The sequence below is a fragment of the Grammomys surdaster genome, unplaced genomic scaffold, assembly GCF_004785775.1.
Source record: "Grammomys surdaster isolate TR1022 unplaced genomic scaffold, NIH_TR_1.0 309, whole genome shotgun sequence".
Taxonomy (NCBI): domain Eukaryota; kingdom Metazoa; phylum Chordata; class Mammalia; order Rodentia; family Muridae; genus Grammomys; species Grammomys surdaster.
Window position 1 is genome coordinate 619,045 of NW_021604728.1, and position 23,522 is coordinate 642,566.

The 23,522-nt window shown below is 46.0% G+C and overlaps 1 protein-coding gene across 4 annotated transcripts in view; it reads right to left on the bottom strand.

The window, feature by feature from the left end:
* Pitpnb (phosphatidylinositol transfer protein beta) overlaps positions 1-23,522 on the bottom strand; it is a 51,637-nt gene that overhangs the window by 21,491 nt on the left and 6,624 nt on the right. For 3 of the 4 annotated variants that reach the window (XR_003712648.1, XM_028777375.1, XM_028777376.1), the window contains exons 3-7: positions 22,465-22,610; positions 14,833-14,924; positions 14,220-14,227; positions 13,488-13,562; positions 11,665-11,748 (exon numbers count right to left, since the gene is read on the bottom strand). Coding sequence is in view for 3 of the 4 variants with exons in the window: in XM_028777375.1 (XP_028633208.1) it covers positions 11,665-11,748; positions 13,488-13,562; positions 14,220-14,227; positions 14,833-14,924; positions 22,465-22,610 (405 nt within the window). In the remaining variant the exon portion in view is untranslated. The remainder of the gene's footprint in view (positions 1-11,664; positions 11,749-13,487; positions 13,563-14,219; positions 14,228-14,832; positions 14,925-22,464; positions 22,611-23,522) is intronic. The other variant, XM_028777377.1, reaches the window with a different exon arrangement.

Genomic DNA, 23,522 nt, shown 5'->3' on the forward strand with positions numbered 1-23,522 from the left:
CAGCGATGTTCCCTGAGCATTCATGTTAGCAGTGCTTTAACAGTGTGTGTCCCCTTTGGCTGACACACATCACAGAGCATACTACAGCAAATGCCATCAACTAAATGGGGATTGCCCATTGCCGGATCCAGGTGTGCCCTACCTACTGTGCAGCTCCTCAGTCCAGGGCCCCGTGTGACACGAAGATAGCCCAGGACTACCAAGCCATTTCCTTACAGTAACAAGGCGTTGTTCTTGCTGGACTGAACCAGACAGCACGGCAGTGCTCTCTGCTGCAACCCTGGGGAAGGGAAAGTATGTTCTCTGCTGGACCACATTACTCATGCTACAGGAGCAGGGTTCGGGCTGCTGTCTACAAAACTATATCTGAAAGCAGGGCTGGAGGACTCACTCCTGCTCAGGCTAGAGAACAGCCTCTACATAAGTCACACTGACACCAAGATGGCCACACCTGGTCACATCTTCAATCCCAGGACTGGGAGTCAGGGGCCAGCCTGGTCTACACAGCAGGTTCTGGGCTAACCAGGGCTCCAGAGTAAGACTTCTCTCACACACACACACACACACACACACACACACACACACACACACACACACACACACACAAATTACATCTCTGAAAACGGATTTTAACAGGAAACTGCTCAAAAACATTTCTGGCTCTTAGAAGCCTCCCTTCACCCACCATTCCCACTATTTTTCTTCTAAAATCTGGAAGAAACTTAAGTTGGTAGTGGTGTCCAGTCAGAAAGTACTTTTTGTGGAGATGTTTTTAAAGACTGATTTTCAACAGAACCATACCCATGGAACAAGCAGTATGTTATTTTCCCACAAGAGGGCACTGCTACGCACCATGCCTCCAAAGGCACCAGTCCTCTCTAAATCCATGGACGTACTTAACCATGTAAGGCAGCAGACTGAAGTGGGAAAACACTTTCACATTTATTTTTAGTGGTAGCCATGCTTACATTTATTTATACCATCTCTGAAGTTGGTGGTGGTGGTGGGGAGAATCCTTTACAACTCCCTACAAAAGAGATCCACCAAGGGCTTGCTTCATGTGAGGCCAAGACCAGTCAAATGAGAACGGAAAGGGTCCATTTCCTGAGCACAGCCAGACCGGCCACCTCTGGCTTGAAGCTGCCTTCTCCCTCCCTTTGGGGAGCCACTTCACCCTGCAGCTGTCACTGCAGTGGCCGCTGGGTCACAATCCTCCCTCCTTCGTGTGTGCAGCCTGAGCTGAGCTTCTCAAGGTCTTCCTCACACACCACCGATTAGGTACATTTTTAGGGAAAGATGTCTCAGTTCGTCTTACAAACAAAAGGGACTAAGTGTCTGCTCCTGTGAGAAGGAAGCAACTAAAGGACTCATGGATCAGTCAGTCACAGATTTCCCACCAGGAGGCCAGTGCCAGGCTGGGGAGACGGCTCAGCAGGTAGAGGTTCCTAGACACCAAGCCTGCTGACCTGACAGCAACATGGCTGAGAGAAAACCAACTCCTGCCAGCTCGTGTGTGTGTGTGTGTGTGTGTGTGTGTGTGTGTGTGTGTGTGTACACACAAACAGCTTATCCCAGTCATCAAGGCATCACCTACCACAGTTAATCTGGAACTTTGAGTGAACAAAACTAGAAAAAAACGTCAGCTCAAAACCTGAAAAATAATAATGACCCCACATGGTTTAAACTAATTTTCTATCAATCCAGCCAGATTCTATGCTATATAATTCTTAAGAGGGGGAAGACCCCCTAATGCAGACTGTTTAGGAAACATATCCCTCTGTCTCTAGACAGCGCAGTAGAGCATGTTACCAAGAATATCCATCAAATGAATACAGACATGGCCTGGCAGAACTCAAAATCAATGTCCAAGCCTTTCCAAAAACACCATAGTGCAGGCCAGCCAGCACTGCACACAGTAGGGCCAAAATGCATACTCCTTTAAGTCATAGCCTTACTAACGAATTCAGCCATTTCACCAAGTTGGCAAAAAAAGGGGAAGTTTAAAAACGAAATACCTTCTGTAAAAGTTTGTAAACTTATCATTTAAAACATTTAAAACACACTGCATATAATTTCTAAGGGTAATTTCCATAATTTCAGAAAAATCACCTATGGGCTCAGCAGGTAAATAAAAGCCTGCCAACCTCGACTCAACCGCAGGAACCCACGGAAGGGTGGAAGGAGAACAGACTACAAGGGTGGCCTCCAGCCTCCACAGGTCAGTCATGACACCCTACCCCTATACACGGCACACAAAAACCCAACACAAACAGTAATTAAAAAGGGGGTGCATTGTTCTGCCTCCCCAAAGAGACTCAAAGATCATAGCCAAAGGCCAGTGGAAAATGGGCCAACGCACAAACTTTGAACATGACTTCAAGCCTGGGTATAGTGGTGTCTGCCTACAATCCTATCCACTCAGAAAGCTGAAGCAGGGTTAGGAGTTCAAGGCCGACCTGGTTACCTGAGACCCTGTCTCGCCATCTCCTTCAAAGCCCCACAAAACAGACTCAAAACAAAGAACAAGAATCTACTTCAATCTCCTGGCGTAAGGCTGCGAGGCTGTCCCAGGCTGTCTGTACGCACCTCAGGAGCAGTTTACATGAAGCCAGCCAACTCCATTACAGTCATGTAGTCATTTAACAGCCCCAGCCTACAGCAATCGCCAGAGAAGCCCCATGGAGGGCAGAGGGAGGCTGCACTGCTGGCCACACAAGCAACAGGCATGCAATCTACTCCATCAGCCATCGACAGGTTAAGAAACTTGTGCTTTTTTGATGGGTACAACCATCCTTTTATGTGGAGAAATATTCACTAGACCAACACACAGCAGCTCTGGGCTCTAAGAAACACTTAACCAGCAAGGAGACAAAAGCCCAAACAGGCAGAGTCCCATGCACCCTGAGCTTTAAACCTGGGACAAACAGCTGAGGTGTCTACTTAACTCTCAAAGCAGACCTGGCCTCCAGGTTCTCCAGCATCCCTCAGGCCGTCGGGGTGTGATCTTTCTCCTCCTCCTCTCCCTGCAGGGCCCAGCCCAGCCTAGTCATATCCACTGTGAACCTCTAGCCATGTGATCCCACATATCTATAATAAACTTTCACCTCTGCCAAACCTAGAAGCAGCCATGTCCTTTCCTTTTTATTCCCTTTTGTTCATTAAATACCAAGTAAGCTGGGACTTACTATTTCATAGCACCGAGGAAGTAACAGAGGCCTTATGTTTCTGAGAACCAGGGAAAATGAACTGGTAGGTCCTCTTTTGCACTAAGTAAATTAATAGTGTTCTCAATCAACTTACCAATTGAGCACCTACTCTAGAAAGTGAAGTTCCCAGAGTACCTTGGGTCTTGCTCCTGCCTCCTGTCCCCGAACCCTCACTGGCCAACACTGGGGAAATGGCAGCTCAGAAAATACCTTAACAGAGCACAGAAAGGTTAAGTGAATTCTGAGCCTTGACCTCCACCCGAGACTTCTCCTCCTCCTCCTCTCCCCTTGCCCAGATGTGAGAACACCGGCCCACAAGTGAACAGGAGCAGAGTCACTGACTGGGAAAGCTGGGCAGTCTGTGCTTCATGGGATTCCCCAAAAACAGGGTGGAGAGAGGTGCCCTCCTAATAAGGAGCTGGCACTAAGGAGCCCCTGCTCTGTCGCTAGACCCCATGTGGGAAAGCTGCTCACAACAAGTCTTTCTACTGGAAGAGACTAGCGGGAAAGATGGTGGTCCAGAGTCCAGGATCGGCAACCCTGGCCCAGGCAGTGGAGCAGGTACCAAGGACACAGGGCACAGGAGCACTCCAAGCCCACAATACAGGCCTGCCCAGGGAGACCATGTGCAAACGGGGAAAGACACGAACGAGGAAGGAGATCTGGAATGAATGTGATGTGGAGACAGCACACTGGCTTCAAGGAGGGAAGTGGGGTGAAGAGTCCAAACCAGCGAGGACGCCGAGTGAAGGCCCTGTGTGCACTCGGCCCTGAGACCCAGAAGTAGCTGCCTCTTCCTGTAGAGGAATACCATCTTCAGTGATCTATCATCATGTTCCTGAAACTGTGTCATTTTTGGTTTCAAAGTTGTCTCATTTGAAAAAAATACTTTGGCCATGAATAAAAAATCAGTCATGCTGAAACCTGAGGAGAAACGGCATTCTCTTTGTACTTGCTGTATTTTATGATGGGGGAAAATACTGTGCATCATATCGAGATACACTTTTATATTTTAATAAACTGCTCTTGTGTGTGTATGTGTGCATCCATGTATGTGTATGTGAAAGTGTAGACACCTATATACCAGAGCACAGGTGGGGAGCCAGAGGACAACTTGCAGGAGCTGCCTCTCCTCACACTATGTGCAGCCCGGGGACTGAACTCAGGTCACCCGAAGCTCCCTTCTCTGTAGAGCCACTTCACTGCCCGCCAACTGTCTTCTTAAATCAGATCTTTCCAGTCTAATACTTCAGAATCACTAATACAGCTTATTACTAACTTCTTTTAATATCTTTAGATGTAAAGATGTAAAAATGTCTTTAGATATAAATAAAACTTTAGATTTCAGAATTTTGAGTTACCATTTTGTCATTTCTACTACAGAGAAAGAAACCCATCCTGGAAGTTATAAAGTCACACAGCATGTATTAACCTATGAGAAAGGCTGACAAACTCTTTCTCGTTTCACATAAATACCTTTAAATGTGGTTCCAATTTCTCTTTTTTAAAACTGCTCATTTCTTTCAAATTACTTCCAAAACTGCAGGTCTCTGATGTTGGTGGTGTGCACACTTCAAGCTCACGAGCCTTCCTCTCCTGGGAAGTGACTTTTGTATACAAATCATGGAAAGCTACTTAGACAGAGTGCTGGGCCTGATTAAAGGGCCACATTCGAATGGAGTACCGTAGCAGACAAAGCAGAAGCAGATGTGCAGGGCTGCGTTTGTGTACGTTCTGGAAGCAAGTTGAAGCTACACATGAGCATCTCATCAGAGCAGTCAAAGAAGCCCAAACATTTACCGTGGCTATGTATCAACAACGTTAGAAGGGGAAACCTTTAAACTTGTACTTGGATGTTTTACGCTGCACATGCTCATTCTTTACAATCTAAAAAGACAAGTTTTAACATGAACAAAAACAGAACTCGGACAGCAGCCTGGAGTCTCTGCAGTGCAGGCATCATGCACTTCCACGGTGTGGGATCAGGAGAGGCTGCAGCAGCACTCTGTCCATTACTGCCTGCACAAGAAAACCCAGGCTCCGGGGAGCCTTTTCCCCTTTCTTCCTTTTAGCTTGTTTTTCTGAAATGGGGTCTTCCTACACTGCTACGCCCGTGTGAGACTCCGAGGCACCAGTGACCCTGGACCCTTGGCCTCCTCATGTCTGCCTTTGAAAACACCAGGAGCAACAACAAAAACAGCAAAGCGTCCCTAGAAAGTCCCTCCCTCAGGCATCGGGATGGTGTCTCTTGCTAGGCTGATGGGAGATGAGCACCCTGCTGCCCCAACTGACTGAGAAAATGGAGCAGAAGCTGGGACAGAGGAACTGGGGGAAGACGTTTTTGGTAGCACAATGTGTTCTGTACCTGCTCAACTCCATCAGCAAGGACCCTATGTCCCTCAGAGGGTTTTGAGAGGTACAAGCCCTCACTGGCACCCCACTTCATTGCCTTCCTCTTAAATAGGAAGCCAGTTTTCCACAGTGGATACAATCTAAAGAGGCAATGAAACTGAGTGGAGATATTTATACAGAAATATCAGACTGCCCACTACCCATTTCTTTAAGCAATAATGTATCTAAACCAAGTCTTTCAAAAATTTTCCAAAAGGCATCAACAAAATGCCCCTAATAACCGACATGTTTACATGCACATGGCTCCTATAGCAACTGTGCTGTGAACCTAAGTCGCACTGACAGATTTTTTACAACAAATCTTTGTTTATAGAGTTATTCTGACAATGTCACTTCATATACAAACATGTCAAAGCATTCAGCCAAGTATGCAATACACCCTGGGTCAAATAAGTCCCTTCAATACATGGCGAAGTACAGTGCCTAAGAACAAGCAGACACAGCAAGTCAGTAAGAGTGAAACACATGCCATCTAACAGCCCAGCAGAGGCTGAGCCCTGAAGCAGGCACAAGTCACCCTGAAGTGAAATGGTTGGATCAAACCCACCTGCAGTGACAGAGAACTTCCACCAGGTGGAGTGAAAAGACTCAAGTTTCCATTTTAAATTCTTGGTTCTTCCACTCAAAACTATTTTACATCTGCCCTGATTCTGACTGGTCCTAGCTACCTATGTTGTCAAAATTACTAACGCAATTATTTTGTTTCTTATAAAGTGAACAGCAGGACAGAAATAAACCCAACCATGTAAAGTGTTGCTCTAAGCTTGTTCCAAGCTGAAGACACGGCTCTATAGTTAAAGTGTTTGCAGCACACCCAGGAAACCGAGTCCAGTTTCCTGAGTGTGGTCTCACATCCCCTGTAAGCCCAGCATTGAGGGCTGGAAAGAGGAAAACCTCCGAGGCTTACACAGACAAAAACAAAAAAACACAACCATGCTCTGGGTTCAGGGAGAGATCCAGCCTCAAAGAATGAGTGAGGAGTTAGAGAAGACGCTTGATGCCTTTTGGTCTCTGTGTGTGCTCAGGAACTGTACATGAAGAATTGAAAACAGTGTCTGAGAAAGAAAGGGAAAGCCAGCAAAAAAGAAGCCAGCGTGCTAATGCAACGTAAAGTAAAAACCTACATAGTTCAGCATAAATATATTACAAACTCAGTGAGCTAAGATGGGGGTTGGGGACACACAACAACTTCTAGAGGAGTATGTACTTGGAGGGTTCCACTGCCTTGAGAAGGCTCTCGAATTCCCTTTTTCCAAGCTACCATCAATACATTTACTTAAGGTACAGAGTCAACTACTTACTACCTTGACTGTTCAGACCAAGAATTCACACAGGTAACCAGATCTGACAGGGTCTAGAGCTATCGATAAAAATCTGTGAGACTATGACCCAGACACAGTCTCAAAGAATGAGTGAGGAGTTAGAGAAGACGCTTAATGCCTTTCGGTCTCTGTGTGTGCTCAGGAACTGTACACTGTACATGGGACCATGAAGGTAGTTTTATTGTAAAACCATGAAGGCAGAGAACACTGCCCTTCAAGAGTCCTAACACAGGCCTAGACTCCAAGGTGCTTCTCTACAAGCAGACAGTGAGGCTTGGTTTTGGGTGGCAGGGCTAAGCGGGGCAGCAGTGACTCTACCTATGCATGCAGTAACCCACTTCCCATCTCACACCCATCTTACTGGCTTATGATCCTAACACCACTCCATCCCCAGAGAAGCAAGTTTTCAGCACTAAGAACTGGTGGCTGGTATGATGTGCACTCTAAAGATAGCTTTGTCTGTCCAGCGAGTCCCACTTTATACATACACTATGCCTCGGGGACCTTCTGACTTGCTTCTAACAAGAAATCACTGCGAGGAAGATGAGAAGTCACTGAGCTGACATCATCTACTCTCTGAGGGGCACCCCACTCCATGTGTAAGGCTGTAGTGGAAACCTTAGACAGTGGCATCTCCAATGCACTGCACATGTCTACCGGACCACAACTCTTCCTGCCCTGCTTTTGTTTTCAGGGAGGCAGCAGCAGCGGTACCTTATAGATGTGCATGCATCAAGACCCCGCTCTCCTTCCCTTCTCAGACACTAAGTGTCACAGGGGAAGTGTGTCAGACTGTTCTTCCTTATCATCCTCCTCAGCCCCCAGCCCACACTGTCTGAAGAAGGGCTCCCCACTAGGGCAGAGCACCTCCCTGCATCCAGTGAATGGCCTCTAGCACGTGAGCCTCCGTGAGTCTAGCCACCTCCTGACTGGTGAACACTTAACCCTGCAGTTTCCAATCTGGGGTTTCAAACCCTGTCACACAACACCACACAGCCAATTACTAAAAGTGAAGTTTTGTTAGGTCAAAGGGCATGCACAGTAGTGATTCTGATAGATTAGTTTTACATATGTATCTTCCACAGGTCAAGTGTGAGAATGTTTCCTTGCCCTGACAAATCCGGCTGTGATGAGACTGGTAAAAATGAATGTCTATTCCAGCAGAAACTCGCTTGCACAGGTTGAACTTCACTCAGAGGGAGACACTGAGCTTTTTACCCTTCTTTCCTGCAGTCACCACAGGCATCGTGCATCAGCCTAAGCAGCTATTCCTACATTAAAGAGTCCCACACTAACAGCAGGACTCTTCCCTCAAGTCCAAGTTCTACGTAGAAGAGATCGACAACACAAGCCAGGACTGAGACAGGACAGTGGTGAGGACAGGAGACGGGTACTAAATACATAGGCCTGGGCCACTTCAACCAGAGAGTCCACTCACCTTTTCCTTTCTTAGCCTGAGTCGCTGGTGAACTTCTGTCCCCTGCAGCACAGCACTGTGAATCTCCACTACTGAGGTGATCATGGTGCTGGTTTAGCCTCATCCAGACTGTAAACCTTGAGGCATTACCACAGATCCTGGAAAGCTACCACAGGGCTGAGGTGGCAATATGTGCTCTGTGCCCTGACATGGTGCCTGCTGTGACAACGCTGCCCTTTCGTGTTTTAGTTACAGGTGTGTGTGTGTGTGTGTGTGTGTGTGTGTGTGTACACACCAGGTCCTCAGGGAGGCCAGAGTGCATCAGATCCCTGCAACTGGAGTCAGACATCTGTGAGCCACCGGGCGTGGCTGCTGAGAACTAAACCCAGCTCCTCTGTAAGAGCAGCAGCTCTCCAGTAAGCTGGGTTCTTTTAATGTTCCTACACACTATCAGTTACACTTTCATTATCAGGACAAGGACAGCACACAGACCAAAAACCCACTGTGACACCAAAGTCAAAGCAGCCAAATGCCCGACAGTGATGGGAACTTGACCAAAATGTGCATATCCCTCAATGTGATATTGTCATGTCCAAACAAGGTTAGTACTAACAGATGCTACCATACAAATAAAACCTGAAAGCACACAGTCTAAACAGCACCAAGACACAGCAGGGTATGTGGTGTTTGGGAAATACCTAACAGGCAAATCCCAGTGGTCGCAAAAGACTGGGGTTAAGAAGCAGTGGGAAATAAAGGCTGGCTGGCTGTCCTCAGGGGTAACAAAAATACACCACAACTAAACAGTGATGGTTGCACAACTGTGAATACACTATATGCCACCACTGCACTGTACACACTTAGAGGATTCAAATGCTCAGCTTAATGCTGTGTGTACTTTATCACAATAAAAAGGTAAGGTAAATTCAATATTCTTTAAGTTTGCATCTACCTGTATCTGAAGTGTAAATTTACGAACAGGAGTTATGAACCCTGGAAAGAAAGCAAAACCACAGAAACAGGCTGGGGAGACTTCTCTTGCAGAAAACCAGAGTTTCCCACACCAAGTAGATCATAACTGTCTAGATCCAGAGGATCTGACACAGCCTTCTGGCCTTCCTAGGCACACATGCACATGTGTGAATACATGTACACAAGCACACATACATAAACAAATCTCTGTGTACAAACACATACATATACACACACACACTTTAAAAAAAAAATCAAACACCTCAGGTGAGCACTCACAGTGTCTGCTGACACTGACACAGACGGCAGCACAGTGTAGCTGGCAATGACAGCCAGGCCTGCACATACTAACCTGGCTGCTACAAGGTGCCTACATTTAGTGCTGTGTGAGAGTTGGCCTCCTTTTGCAGCAGATAAAAAAGGCACAGGGAGGTCACATAACCTTGCCTAAGACCAAAGAGCCAGCAGATGGCAGAGCCCCAGAATCTGAATCTAAAACCTGTTTTCTAGGCACAACCCATTCCCACCAATCACAATGCCCAGGTCCAGTCCAGTCTTTGCATTATCCACCCAGTCTAAACAGCACCCTCACAGAACCACCTGTGCAGCCTTTGCAGATGCAGGGCCTTCTCACCTGCAAGGTAGTGGAGTAGAGGGCTACTCTGGCCACACCCTCAGACACTATCTACTTTTATCTGGGGACAAGAACAAAAATTCTTCATGCTCTCTGCATAGTCACCAATGTCCCATACTCTATGGCGGCATGAAGGCCCAGGTGTGGTTGACGTCACCATTCTATTGTGTTTGGACAACACATCACTTCAAGTACCAGTGTGTCAACAGTCGATGCTGTTCCCGGAGCACCTGGTCCTGGCGTGCCACACTGGTCCACCGTGTCTGTGAACAGCTATGCTAGGCACCCAGCCAACCCGCTGACCAACTGCCTGTCTCAAGCTCGTCACTTCTCTTCCGCTCACTGTTCTTTCACACACAGTAAACCATGGCTAAAGACAACCCCAACAAAAGGAGCAAACCATTTGGATAGTCCCGACTTGAACAGATTAAAATAGCCTCCCCTACAAATTTTTCAAAGGTGGAAACATCAATGAAATTGAAGCAACTTGAAACCACAGTACGATTTTTAAAAATCCAGGCTAATGCCCAGTACTCAGTGCCCACACATCCATCCATCCATCCACCCATCCATCCATTTATTTATGTATGTGCAGAAAACAGAAGTCACCTTTGTGTCAAAGTCTGTCCCTGGGAGCACACTCACTACACCACCTCCCCAGGACAACGCTGAAACTTCTAAGCAGGGAGGGGCCCTAAAAGAGTAGTGTTCAGAGACCTGTTTTAGAAGATTTTCCTTTAAATTTCACAGTAAAAAGCAGACACTGTATTTGAGTTATTTCTGTTCTGTTAGCTGACAACACTGTTCAAACTCAGAGACTATGTCCTAAAAACAGAAATGGTAGGGGCCACTGAGTACCCAGTCTGTGAACAAAGCAAACCAGGGAGGTACCAGCAGAGCAGAAGACGACCCTCAGCCATCCTATCTATAAATGCCCACAGCGGCACTGCAGATCAATACAGTGCCTGCATACTATTCATGTTTACCAACCTCTGCAAATCAAAACAAAAACGGGCATCTTAACCTGGCATGGGGATCGTCTCACAGTCCTGAGGGAGGAGGGAGTTAAGTCATTCAAAGTCTGGTACAAGTATTTACATTTAGTAAGAGTTAGAGCAGAGCCACAGAGATGGCTCAGTGGATAAACATCCTTGCTCCCCAAACCTGAGTCTGACCCTGTAACAAACCATGTGAAGGTGGAAGGAGAGAACCGACTCCTGAAAGTTGTCCTCTGACCTCCATGTGTGCTGTGGCAATCTCTTTACCCATGCACACACAAATGCACGCACAAAATTTAAGAAGCAAAAGAGTCAACAGAGCTTGCTAGCTGGCTAAAGAATGATACAACAAGCATTCTAACAGGCTAGCCTTAACTGAGCTCACGAAACTTATGTGAAAAAGATGTTTACTTATTCATACATGGGAAGTAGAAAGGATCTGTGTGACTCCAAGCAGAAAACAGAACACTTTTAGAGATACTTCTTGAGCCAACACTCTCCAACAGATGCAGGTATTCCCCCCTTTCTTAAAGGGCCCCCCTACAACCCAGAAGAGAACCACGCTCTCCCTCCAGGGTCTCTGTAGCCCAGGGCTGACCTGAACTCCAGGATCATTTCAGAGCAGAAATGCAGACCACAGAAGACAGAGAAGCACTGTGAGCTATGACAGGGCCACATCAAGATGCCGTCAAGGAGTACTCACTGTTGGCTCAACTTGGCTTCGATCTGCAATGTCTATGTGGACAATCTCAACAGTTTTCCATGTGTTCGGATCTAAACCGTGAACCTGTGAGAAACAGAAAACTTTATGTGTTCTTCATCAGGAAAGCACTATACTCTACATCCATCCCTTACGACTGGGGATGAAATCACTATTTCGGTAAGCACAGTTGACAGTCTTGACATCTGGACAGCTTGTACTCTTTCTATAGCTTCCCTAGTGAGGGGTGGATGTAAACATGAAACCTATGTCAGGGCTATTTTACAGCAATACTAATAGGTCATTCATGTAATAAAATGTATCTTCGCTGTTTATTGCAAACAATATAAGCTTGCAAACCTTAAGTCCTATGCTAGCAAAGGAAACATGACAACCAGACTTCAAAAGCTGCATTAGGGGCTGGAGAGATTGCTCTGTGGTTAGGAACACCAACTGCTCTAGCAGAGCGTCTGAGTTCAGTACCCAGCATCAGGTTGGTCAGGCCACGACTGCCTAGAGCTCCAGCTGCAGCAAACATGGAAGGCTCCGACCTCCTCTGGCACCTGCACTCATGGGTACCCCCTCCCCAAAGAAAATACTTTTAAAGATCTTTTAAAAAGAATGATTTAGCTGGGTGGTCCAAGAGAAGGATCTGTCTATTCTACAGCTTGTTTGTTTTTAGTGTTAACTTCTTGATACTTCTTACTCGGTAATTTCTCAAACCCTGTAAACTGTTTTAAAGCAATAGATAAGCCCATCTGAAAGCTGGGAATGGCAGGGCAAGTCACACATAAGATATAACCATTGCACAAGCCTTCACTTAGACCTCTGGTCATTTCCCTGACATCAACCCTGGCCCCAGAAGTGAAGCAGCAGTAAACATCAGAGCACTCAGTTATGATTTTAGAGAATTTCTATGAAACAGATCAGCTGACAAGCACACAAACTCAAGCTGCAGTTCCGAGAATGGGCGTCAGTGATGAACCAGCAGAGGCAGAGCAGCTCTAACTAGAATTTAGCCCTTCACTCACCCACACTTCTCTAGGAGAGCAGCAACCCTCAATGTGGGCGTGTACCAAGGTGGGCAGCCTGAGCACATACATTCTAATGGCTTCTAGATGCTGGTGCTCCAGGTCTACAGACACATTTTGAGACCACGGGTTAAGGGCACCAAGGTTTGACACATGCCTCCCCCAGCTCCTAAGGAAGCCTCCACAGTTACTTTCCAGAGTCTTGGCAGGTGTTCTTGGAGCTCAGGTCTGAATGTGTGCCACCTTATCGTAATGTAGTCAGGAGCTTGTCAACGCTCTTTGTAAAACCAAGCACCTTCTCATTCCTGCCCTCTGGTCATTTCCCTGACATTAACCCTGGCCCACAAGTGAAGTGGCAGAAAACATTAGAGCAATCAGTTCTGGTATTTATACAACTGCTCTGGTGAGCACACAGAAAACAATCTAAAACCACCGGGTAAGAACGGACTGCAGCCTTCTCCCTGCTCCAAACAAGAGAGAAGCTGATAAAAACAGCAATCTCAAAAGAGTCCACTCAGCATCAAGGCAGGGACGGACAGAGGGAAGCCTGTTTGTTTCTGACTTGCTTGCCTCACTCCATGCCCGAACAGCTGTGTGGCCCAGTGATCATCTAATCCAGGGTCACCATAGCACTGGGAGAGTGGTGGTTTTTCCATTTACTCTCACTCTCACAGTCTTAATCACTCAAGTGCAGAGCTGGGACCATCCTGATGGTGCCGGGGCCTCACACACATTGACTAAGCATTCCACGAAGCAGCCATGCTCCAGCCTTTGGAGTGAAGAGTGGAAACTTACATTTTCTATTGTTCCCAAGTCAGGTTTATGCCATGTTTCGATTTTGATGAAGAAGTCATCTTTCATATATTCATTCTGCAGAAAACACAAGAATGTGACCCACCCTTCACAGTTCTGTAGAAATCTCCCTAGCACAGCACCCCAGTGTGGATCTCTTTCCAAATCCAGAGTCATTAGCCCCTGTTCCCCATGTCAATTTTAGATTTCGTGTGTGTGGGTATGCGCATGTCTGTGTGTGTGTGTGTTTTCCCTACATCCATGTATGTGGGCACTTGTGTGCTGTACCTGTGGAAGGCAGATGAGGGTATTAGATTCCCTGGAACTTGATTTATGGATGGTTGTGGGCCACCATGTGACTCTAGGAACCAAACCTGGGTCCTCTGGAAGAGCAGCCCATGCTCCTGATTTTTAAAAACTTGCTGGGTATAGCACATGATGCTTTTATATATTTCAAACACTCCCACTTGTCATGCAGGACAGAGGCAAAAAAAACAATCCATAAGGTTTGCTGAGCTGTTCTGGCATTTAGAGTAAGTAGCAAAAGCAAAATAAAAACCAGAAAGCAATGTGAAGCAAACCTGGGAGGTGGGAGCCCAGAAACACCTGAGGCAGGAATGGCGGGGAGGACACGGGAGAGGCCATAAGCAACGGGAGCTTAAGCAAGAGGCCAGCAGAGGTTGGGAATCATTAAAATGCAAAAACAGAGTTAAAGGAAGAGTGTGTGCTACTCACCGTTACAACTGAGGCAGAGAGGAGAGGCGGCACCGAAACAGGAAAAACTTCAGTTAGAAGGAGTCAAGACAGCCCGTCCCAGTACCTTACGTCAGGTGGACTAAGCTATCCCAAACATGTAACATTTAGTAGCTTATGTCTTCAAAATGGTCTCTACACAAGTGACACCAAGAGATCCTCAATTTAGGTTACAGAGTACAAAGACAGTATGAAGAATAACAATCTACCTTACTTTAAGAATATCACAAAAGTCTGACATCACTTATGAGATTGTTTGGCAAACAAATCTGCAGCACCCCTCCCAGGGGGCCACTGGAGCACACCAAAAGGCACCCTGAGCACACGTGACCTCTATGATTTCCCTATTTACTTGTCCACCCCAAAGCCGGCAGTTAGCAGGACTTCCATACGGCTGTCATCTGGGAGTGAACCTAGGAATACACACAGGTCTGGGTAGGAAAAATCTGGGGCTCCTTGGCTGTCACCCAAGCAGTGACTGTCTGAGAACCCAGAGAAGGCTTTGTTTGGTCTAAACCTTTTAGACTGGAGCACTTAAGAGTCCCTCTCCTCATCGTAAGGGCAGCAGGGTGCAATGCTGCGGGGACCAGCTTACTTGTTCTGCAGTAGGGGTAAGCATTCCAGGCCTTCTCATGAAACACCAAGGAGCCCTCGGGAGCAATCATCCTCACAAATGCAGGAACTTTGCTGTGAGGAGAAAGATACCAGATACCTTTTCAACTACACCATCATTTCTGATGCTATCAAAGATGTCATCACATTCCAAACCTGACGGGCTAGATGGCACTGACAGTTCATTTCAATCACAAAGCAAGCATGTGGCAAGTTAATGTTTAAAACATGGCTAAGAAGATTTAGCTACATAAGGGGTTACTGTCCATTCTTTTGTGTGTTTTATGTTCTGGTGGTCCCGAGGATGGCTTTATATATGGTAGACAAACACAGTACCACTAAGCTTCACCACCATGTGAGGTCAGCAGGCAAATCTGACCTTTAGGATGAAGCTGGTCTTCACTCTAAAGTTACCGAGTCCACACACGGCACACCACTGTATTCACACAGTCGAGGTTCACCTAACAGAAGGAAGCCATGAATACAGGGCTGTGTCTAAACAGTCACACGATGCAGTGGACACAGCAGGCCTCAAGAACTGTACGAATGAGTAGGAAAGATAAAGCATAGCCCACACCATAAGATTCTACAGGAGAGCAAGGGTGGGGCTCAGGCCTGCCTCCTCAGCTCTCAGGAGGCTGAGAAAGGAGGATCTCCCGAGCCTGGGGTTAGAGTGAATCCTGTCTCACAGAAGGAAAAAAAGGGAGGGGGGAGCTGGACATGGTGATGCACACCTTTTAATTCCAGCATAAGGAGGCAGAATCTGTAAGCTCGAGGCTAGCCAGGTTTACAAAATGAGTTCTAGGCTAGCCAAATGCTATTTTAAAGAAAAGAAAGGAAGGGAAGAAGGGAAGAAGGGGGAAGGGAGGGAGGGAAGAAGGGAGGGAAGGAAGGAAAGAGAGAAAAACTAAAAGCCAGGTAGGGGGTAAAGGTGACTCACACTTTTAATCCTGCCACTTGGGAGGCAGAGGCAGGTAGATCTTTTGAGTTCAAGGCCAGCCTGGTCTATAGAATGAGTTCCAGGATAGCCAGGGCTACACAGAGAAACCTTGCCTTGAAAACCCACAAGAATTTTAATTCTGTAAGTTTGAGAAATGGCTGTCACTAGCCACCTCAAATGTGATCAGAGGAAAAAGGCTAAAAAAGACTGGAAAAAAAAAAAAGACAACTTGTGAAAACTCCTATCCACCACCAACAACCCCAAAGGCAACTGCATCTCCTCTCAGCCAGTTACCGACAAGTCAGAAGACTGGCACTGGCAGTTTCCACAGAACTACAAGTGAGCTGTGCATGGTATGAACAGAGACGACTGTAAGGGGGCAGCCCCAGGATACACTGTCACAGACTAAATTCAACTCCCAACCTGCCAACACTGGGCACAAGGCAGGAACCTCAAAAGGCAGGGCCTGTTTCACCATCTGAGTTATCTAGTAATTAAGATGTTAAATCATGTACGTCAAAGCTGCAACCTACCCCCGACTCCAAGCACTTTATACACTCTTTCTATGTCACAGCAAATGTCAAACTCACTTATTCAATAAGACAGAGAACAAAGTTAAGGAAACTTGGGAGCCAGGAAGGACTTCTGACTGCACTAAGAGTGAGGCAGGAGCTAGCCCTTAGCTCAATGCAGGAGGCTCAACAAGGTAAGGAGCCCCCAAAAGTCAGGTCCAGAGGACATGACATAGGGACACGGCTTGGGAGTTTCACTATTCAGACAAATTACATCACAGGGGAAGATGTTCTGAGTAGCAGAGCAAGTAGCAATCCTAGGAGAGACAAAGCATTTTTCATGTGCCTTTACATTCTTCAAAACTGGCAATGAATGATGACCAATTCTGACTGCTTACTTTCTTAAAAAATTATTTAATTTTTATGTATATGAGTGCTTTATTTGCATGTATACCTGAGTGCAGGGCACCAGATCCCATTACAGATGGTTATGAGCCACCATGTGGTTGCTGGGAATTGAACTCAGGACCTCTGGAAGACCAGTTAATCATCTCTCCAGTCCCCTGAGTGTTTATTCTTTCAGCTAGCATAACCTAAAGGGGAAGCTCCAGGTCCCTGCCTTTGAAAACAGGGTAGAGGCTGGGAAGGTATCTCAGTGGATAAAGGCATATGTCACTAAGCCTGACAACCTGTGTCTGACCCTTAAGGATCAGTTCCCACAAGTTGTCCTCTAACCTGCCCATGGCATCCAGGCACATGCTCACATACCTCACTGCTGCCTTGAGGCCTCAACAAATGCATACTCACGAGTGCATGAGCCTGCCTGCGTGGGCAAGTTCACCTACATATACAATACACACACACACACACACACACACACACACACAGAGAGAGAGAGAGAGAGAGAGAGAGAGAGAGACAGACAGAGAGAGAGAGACAGACAGAGAACATCCAGTACAAGTTTCACACAGCTAAGAACTAAAACCAACAGTCCCTTATATTTTGTGTAATTAGAACAAACTACAGGATTCCAGCTCCAAGAGTACGGCAAACACTTGCCAATAGTTTAGGCAGTCAACTTAGAAAACAGGGCCGACAAAACCCACTGAAGATTACATCAGACAGAGTTTATCCTATATGGCCAAACAGTGGAAAAACCTAATACCTATAAACCAGTATCAGACCTGCTGACTCCTCAGTGTGCACACTCAAGGCCAGAGGATGCAAACTGTCCTGTCCTATGACTCTCAACCTCCTTATTGTCACCAAAACCAGAGCTGTACTGGATGCCAGCAAGCCCCTGTAATCCTCCCATCTGAGGTTACAGGTGTGCACAGCCACATTCAGTCTTTATCTGGGCTCTGGGGATTTGAACTTAGATCCTCATTCTTGCTCAACAAGTGCTATGACCCACTGAGTCATCACCCCAGGCCCACTTTTAATATTTCTGTATCCTTATTTCAACTGTTGCCTATCAGATTTCCAAGGCTGACTCTACCACTTGTGTTCCTTTTTTAAAAACTCAAGTTAATAAAATTCTCATCTTTGAGCCAGATGCTCCAAACTTATTATCCTTTTTGCACCTAGCATAAGAACATTCACTAGTATCTGTCTTCATGTGTCTAGTAATGACTGAAATCTGGGGAAATATGCACACGGAATAAACAAAATATAATTCAAATTCAGCTTTTTGGAAGAGAGGTCTTCATTAGTGGATCTTCTTCCACACTCTCAGCAAGGCAATTGGCTGCATGGATATCATTTTTCTTCTATCTCTTACAAATCATTTTGACTACTGAAAAATCACTTTATAAGTTTAGGAAGCCCGAGAAAAATGAATGACTAGTAAACAGATTTATGAAAAGGAGCTAGGCCTACAAAGTGCACACAGGAGACATTCCTGCCGTCTCCTCCACTAAGCATTCACAAGATGGTGACTCCTGATGTTCTTAGCAGGCCTCACATCAAGGTACCTAGTGCAGATCTGATTAAGACCAGCACTCTCATAGCATGAAACTCTAAAGCAGGAAGCTTCTTTCAGAAAGCCTGCCCTGTCCCACACATTCAGAATATTCAACCTAGGGATCACAGTCAACTGGAGAGTTTTATTCTACTACATTGAAAGGAGGTTGTAGGAGATCTAATCATAATGGAACGACGGTCATCACCCATTTGTTCCCAGCCAGGGCAACTGAAGCCGGAGCTGAAGTTACAGGTACCCTGAGCTCCCTGACATGGGAGCTGGGAACTGAACCCAGGTCCTGTGCAAGAGCAGCCTGTGCTCTTAACCACTGAGCAGCTCTCCAGCCTAGGGAAGGCAATGTCTCAGGAGAAGAGGAGGAATAAAACAGACTCACATGGCTCATTGACTCTGACTGCCGTGCTGGGGGCTTGGAAACAACAAACAGGGACAATCCCAGCACAGCTTGCTCTTCCAGGAGAGGAAGCAGAGACAACAGAAGACAAAAACCAAGACCTGTCTTGCAGGGAAGCACAGGGCAAGGGTGGAGGTGCTGCAGAAGAGACTGAGCACAGGTCAGTGAGGCCGGAGCCTCGGCACAGTTCCCTCACGGCTAACTGCAGGGAGAGTAAGACAGACACAGCTGCCTAGGCTGGCTAGTGTGCAGTGGGCAGGCAGACGAGGCAGACTGCTTGCCTACAGTCTGGAGTGTGAAGTTCATCCTTTGTCATGTGGGAGGCAACTGAAAGCTTTGAGAAGAACAACACAACCTGGGTCAAGTTTTAAGATAACTCTGGCTCTGTGTGGAAAATTAAACAGAAGTGGGGGAGTGGGCAGATGGTGGCAAAATCAACGCCAAATGTACAGACCTAATGGTGAAGGGTGGAGTGTACCAGTGACTTGGGAGAAGCACAAACCAGTGAACTGGAACTTCATAAAACAATAAACTTTTCTGGCTTCAGAGGGCACTGTTTAAAAAAATAAAAACTCAGGCTACAGAATGGGAATAGTTCTGCATATCAGCTCTGACAGGGCCCTAACACACAGAAGTTCTATACAGTAAAGAAAGGTGAGACTGGCAGTAGAGCTGACAGTTCCCATACTCAAGGAGGATGAGGAAGGAGGAGCACAAGCATGAGCCTGAGCTACGTGGAGACTGACCAGAACACCAAACCAAATCAAACCAAAACAGAAGATATGAACAGCATTTCTCCAATAATAAGCAAAGTCCATAAAATTCATAAGGGAATTCTAACATCCTTAATTATCAGTGACAAGTACCACAAGTAGGTGCTCTTCATACGCAAATGGCTGTAAGCAGGAAGCCAAGGGGTCTGGACTTAGCTATTCTGGGTCAAGTGAAACCCAGAATTTCACAAATTTGGTAAAATAAGGTGTTGGTGGTCTTAATCAAACCTACAATTTTACTGATGTTAAGTGGGGACACACTGACTTGGTGACTTGGCTTACATAATTAAATGCAGCCCTTGCAAGTTCAGCTTCCTTAGGTGTGAGTTGAAAATGCTCGAGGGACAGTGGGCACCGTCTAGAATGCTCACATAGTGCCCTGGAAGAAGCGGACTCTGACGGCCGTAGCGGCTGCTAGGTGACCTGTGTCCTTCTGTAAGGTAACTATTTGACGGCTAAGCAGCAGTCAATGTGACACTAATGAATCTGAGAGCCTGTCCCACAGACTGCTGCCCTCTCCCTTTCTCCTTTCACGCCTCTGCATATTTCTGTTCATTGCTACCATCTATGGACAGGGGTTGAAGGGCCTGGTAAGAATGGGCACAAGAGTCAAGCAGCCTTCACCATCCCCTTTGTCACCTTCTGCTCCTCCTCAGGGGATTACTGGGTTCTCAACTGGGCTCCTTAGGCCTTGGACTTCACATTCTGACCAAGAGAAACTAAAGGTCAGAGTATCCAAGTCGCTGTCATTTTCTGACCACAGCAAGGGGTATCTCCGTCTTCCTGTGTGAAACTTACAAACTGTCGATGGGACAGTACAGAGACACGGTGCTATGGAGCAGAGAGACCCTGCACTACAAGTCTGAACGTTCTAATCTCATGTCCAAAGAAGCTGTTAATCAATAGTGTCACTTGCAGTGACCATATTTATAGCTCTCTTCGACTAAGAGTCATCATTAATGGCTGGAGGGTTATCTAAATCAGATGTTTCAAAAATGGCACTTAATACTCTTCTTTCCCATAATAATGAAATCACCTACATCTCAGCAGGAAGTGATCAACATTTCTAATATTTTAATGACTTTCAAGGCTTCTTATTAGGTTTTAAAAACATGGAACACAGTATGAATACCTAATGACCCAGTAATAGACCTTTTCTATATAAGATGCTGTTTTTCTAATATCTGAACCTTTAGGTTTCAAATAAAGGATGTTACACATTTTTTTAAAGAGACATTACATATCTTTAAAGGTTGGTTTTCTTTCGACCTGATACAAGCTAGTCAGCTGGAAAGATCTTCTGAGAAAATGTCTCACCAGACTGCCTGCAGGCAAGTTTGTTAAGGATACCTTCTTTTTTTTCCTCTCTCTCTCCCTCCTCCTCCCCCCCCCCTTTTTGGTTTTTTGAGACAGGATTTCTCTGTGTAGCCAGGGCTGTCCTACAACTCACTCTGTAGACCAGGCTGGCCTCGAACTCGGAAATCCTCCTGCCTCTGCCTCCCAAGTGCTGGGATTAAAGGCGTGCGCCACCACTGCCCCCCTGGCTTAGGATATCTTCTTGATTAATGACTGAGAAGGAAGGTAGCCCAGCCCATCAGGGTAGGTATTAGCCTGGGCAGGTGGCCTTGAACGGTACAGGAAAGCAGGCTGAGCAGGAATGGGAACAGCCTGCCTCCATGGTCTCTGCCTCAGTTGCTGCCTCCAGGTTCATGCTAGGGCTTGCCTAAGGATGGGCTGTGACTTGTAAGCCAAATGAACTCCTTCCTCACCATGTTGGTTTTGGTCATGGAGTTTTGTCACTGCAATGGAACAAGCTAGTGTTTTCTCACTTGGAATACTAATCTATAAAGGACATCATAGACCAATACAGAATTTCCTACATCAAATCCTTTGGCTTATTTAGCACTCCCAGAAAGAGCCCACTGCTTTCAGTAAGGACCTTCTAGCTGTTTGTAGAACTCAAGTAATGGGTAAATCAAAACTTTTAGTGAAAAAAAAAAAAAAGAGGCTGCAAAAACGACTCAGTGGCTGAGAGCACTTTGACAGAGGTCAGTTCCCAGAGCACACACAGAAAGGACCACTGCAGCCTATAACCCTCTTCTGGCCTCCACAGGGAACTCCACACTGGTGACGTGCAACATACACACACACATAAATGGAAATATGGCCTTAAAAGAGAAAGTGATGGTAAGATTTCAGCTTAATCATCTAGACTCATCTACACTGCAGGGACTTGAGTTAAGAGTTGTGTATATACATATACACTTGTCACACACATACACACACACACACACACACACACACACACACACAGATGGACGGGGGGCTTTACTCAACTGATAAAGTTCTTGTCTTGTGAGCATGAGACCCTTTTGTTCAATCCCCAAAACCACAGCTAAGTGCTGGGCTCAGTGACCTGTACCCACCATCCCAGTGCCAGTCAGTCTACTGTAACTGGTAAGGTAACTGGTGAGCTCCAGGTGAATATGGGCCCTATCTCAGAGGGGCCCTTCATCTGGAGCACAATACCGGAGGCTCCCACAGAGATATTTAAAAAAAAAAAAAAGACTCCTATAGATGTCAAATAAAACCATGGATGAGCTAGGATCTGGAAGAATAACCCTTAAAGTTTCAAGTATGTATGTGTGTACATACTTCATGCGTGTCTGGTACTCATGGAGGTGAGAAGTTCCTGGTAACCATGGTGCAAGATCCCACTGAGAGAAAATGAGACCCATGTGGGTGCTGGGAACCAAACCTGGGCACTCTGCAAGAGCAGTCGATGCGACTGACTGCTAACCATCCTCTCCAGACTGAGGATGAAGGTTTATAGTCTTCCCTAGAACTTTTGTTACAGGCAAATGTATCACTTTCATAATTTAGTATAAAAACAAAGGGGCACAACAACAAGTTAAAGCATAACACATGATCACGGACTGCTACAGCTCATGGGCCTACTGCTAAGGAGGCTGCTGGACAGACAGACGCTGCAGGCTACAGGTGGAGCCCACTTGCCTCTTCAGGTGGTAGATTTTGTGTGTGTACTGTCCCTTCTCGCCGTCGTTTTCATAGGGCTCGTTCTTCAGGACTTCAATTCCTTCTCCACCACCAGTTTCATTCTTACTCGCTTCTGCAACAGAGTAAAGCTGGCCAACCTGATACTGGAATGCCAAAGAGCAGAGTTTCACTAAGTCAATAAAAGCTGCAGAATGTTCCTGTGCTAAAACCACAATAGAGATGATACAGAAAACCCCACACAAACCCTTCGGCACAATCTACATGAAAACAGAACTCAAGTGACAAATGCTGGATGATCACAGGATTTCCAGTGTTCACAAACAAAAAAGACAATAACTAATACTTTATTTGTATAATAACATATCAGGAAAATGTCAGCACTTAGTTCAACTTCTGAACGATGAATCTGTACTCTGTGAAACATTTTTATTTCTCTTAAATTGTAGGAGTGCAACCTTAAGGCTGGGCAACCAGCTAGCTCTCCATTCTCAGTAATGAAGAACAACGTATGTAGTGTGCTAGGAAAAGCCTTGGGAGACTTTAGCACAGCTGAAGACACATTACTAGGTCTCTAAGAGCAGAACTTTTCAATAAAATTCTCCAATAAACACAAACTTTCTGGAAATATAAGCATGTATTATTAGCACAAAAGGCTGGTGAGTGCTCGGTCATTCCTATTCCATAGTGAACCAGGACTCTCAGTGGTAGGGCAGTTCCCATAAGTCTACAGTACAGAACTGTGCCACTGCCACAAGGAACAAACTGAGGTTCTTATGGCCTACTTGTTCTAGGGACCAACCGTGGGATTATTGCCAATCCCTTCAAATTTGACTAAGACAGCCTGAAGAAGCTTTTTCTTCTTTATAATCTTATTTTCAAAGAAAAGGCACAAAATTTTATCTCTAAGAACTCATAATTCAAAGCTAAACTATAATTGAGAGAATAAAAGGATTGTCATAATCCCAGAAAATATTCCATCTAAAAAAACTCTTGGAATGCAATGTTATAATGCTAGCTAACTTAATAGTCTCCCTCTCCTGCTTTCTCTCCCTCCC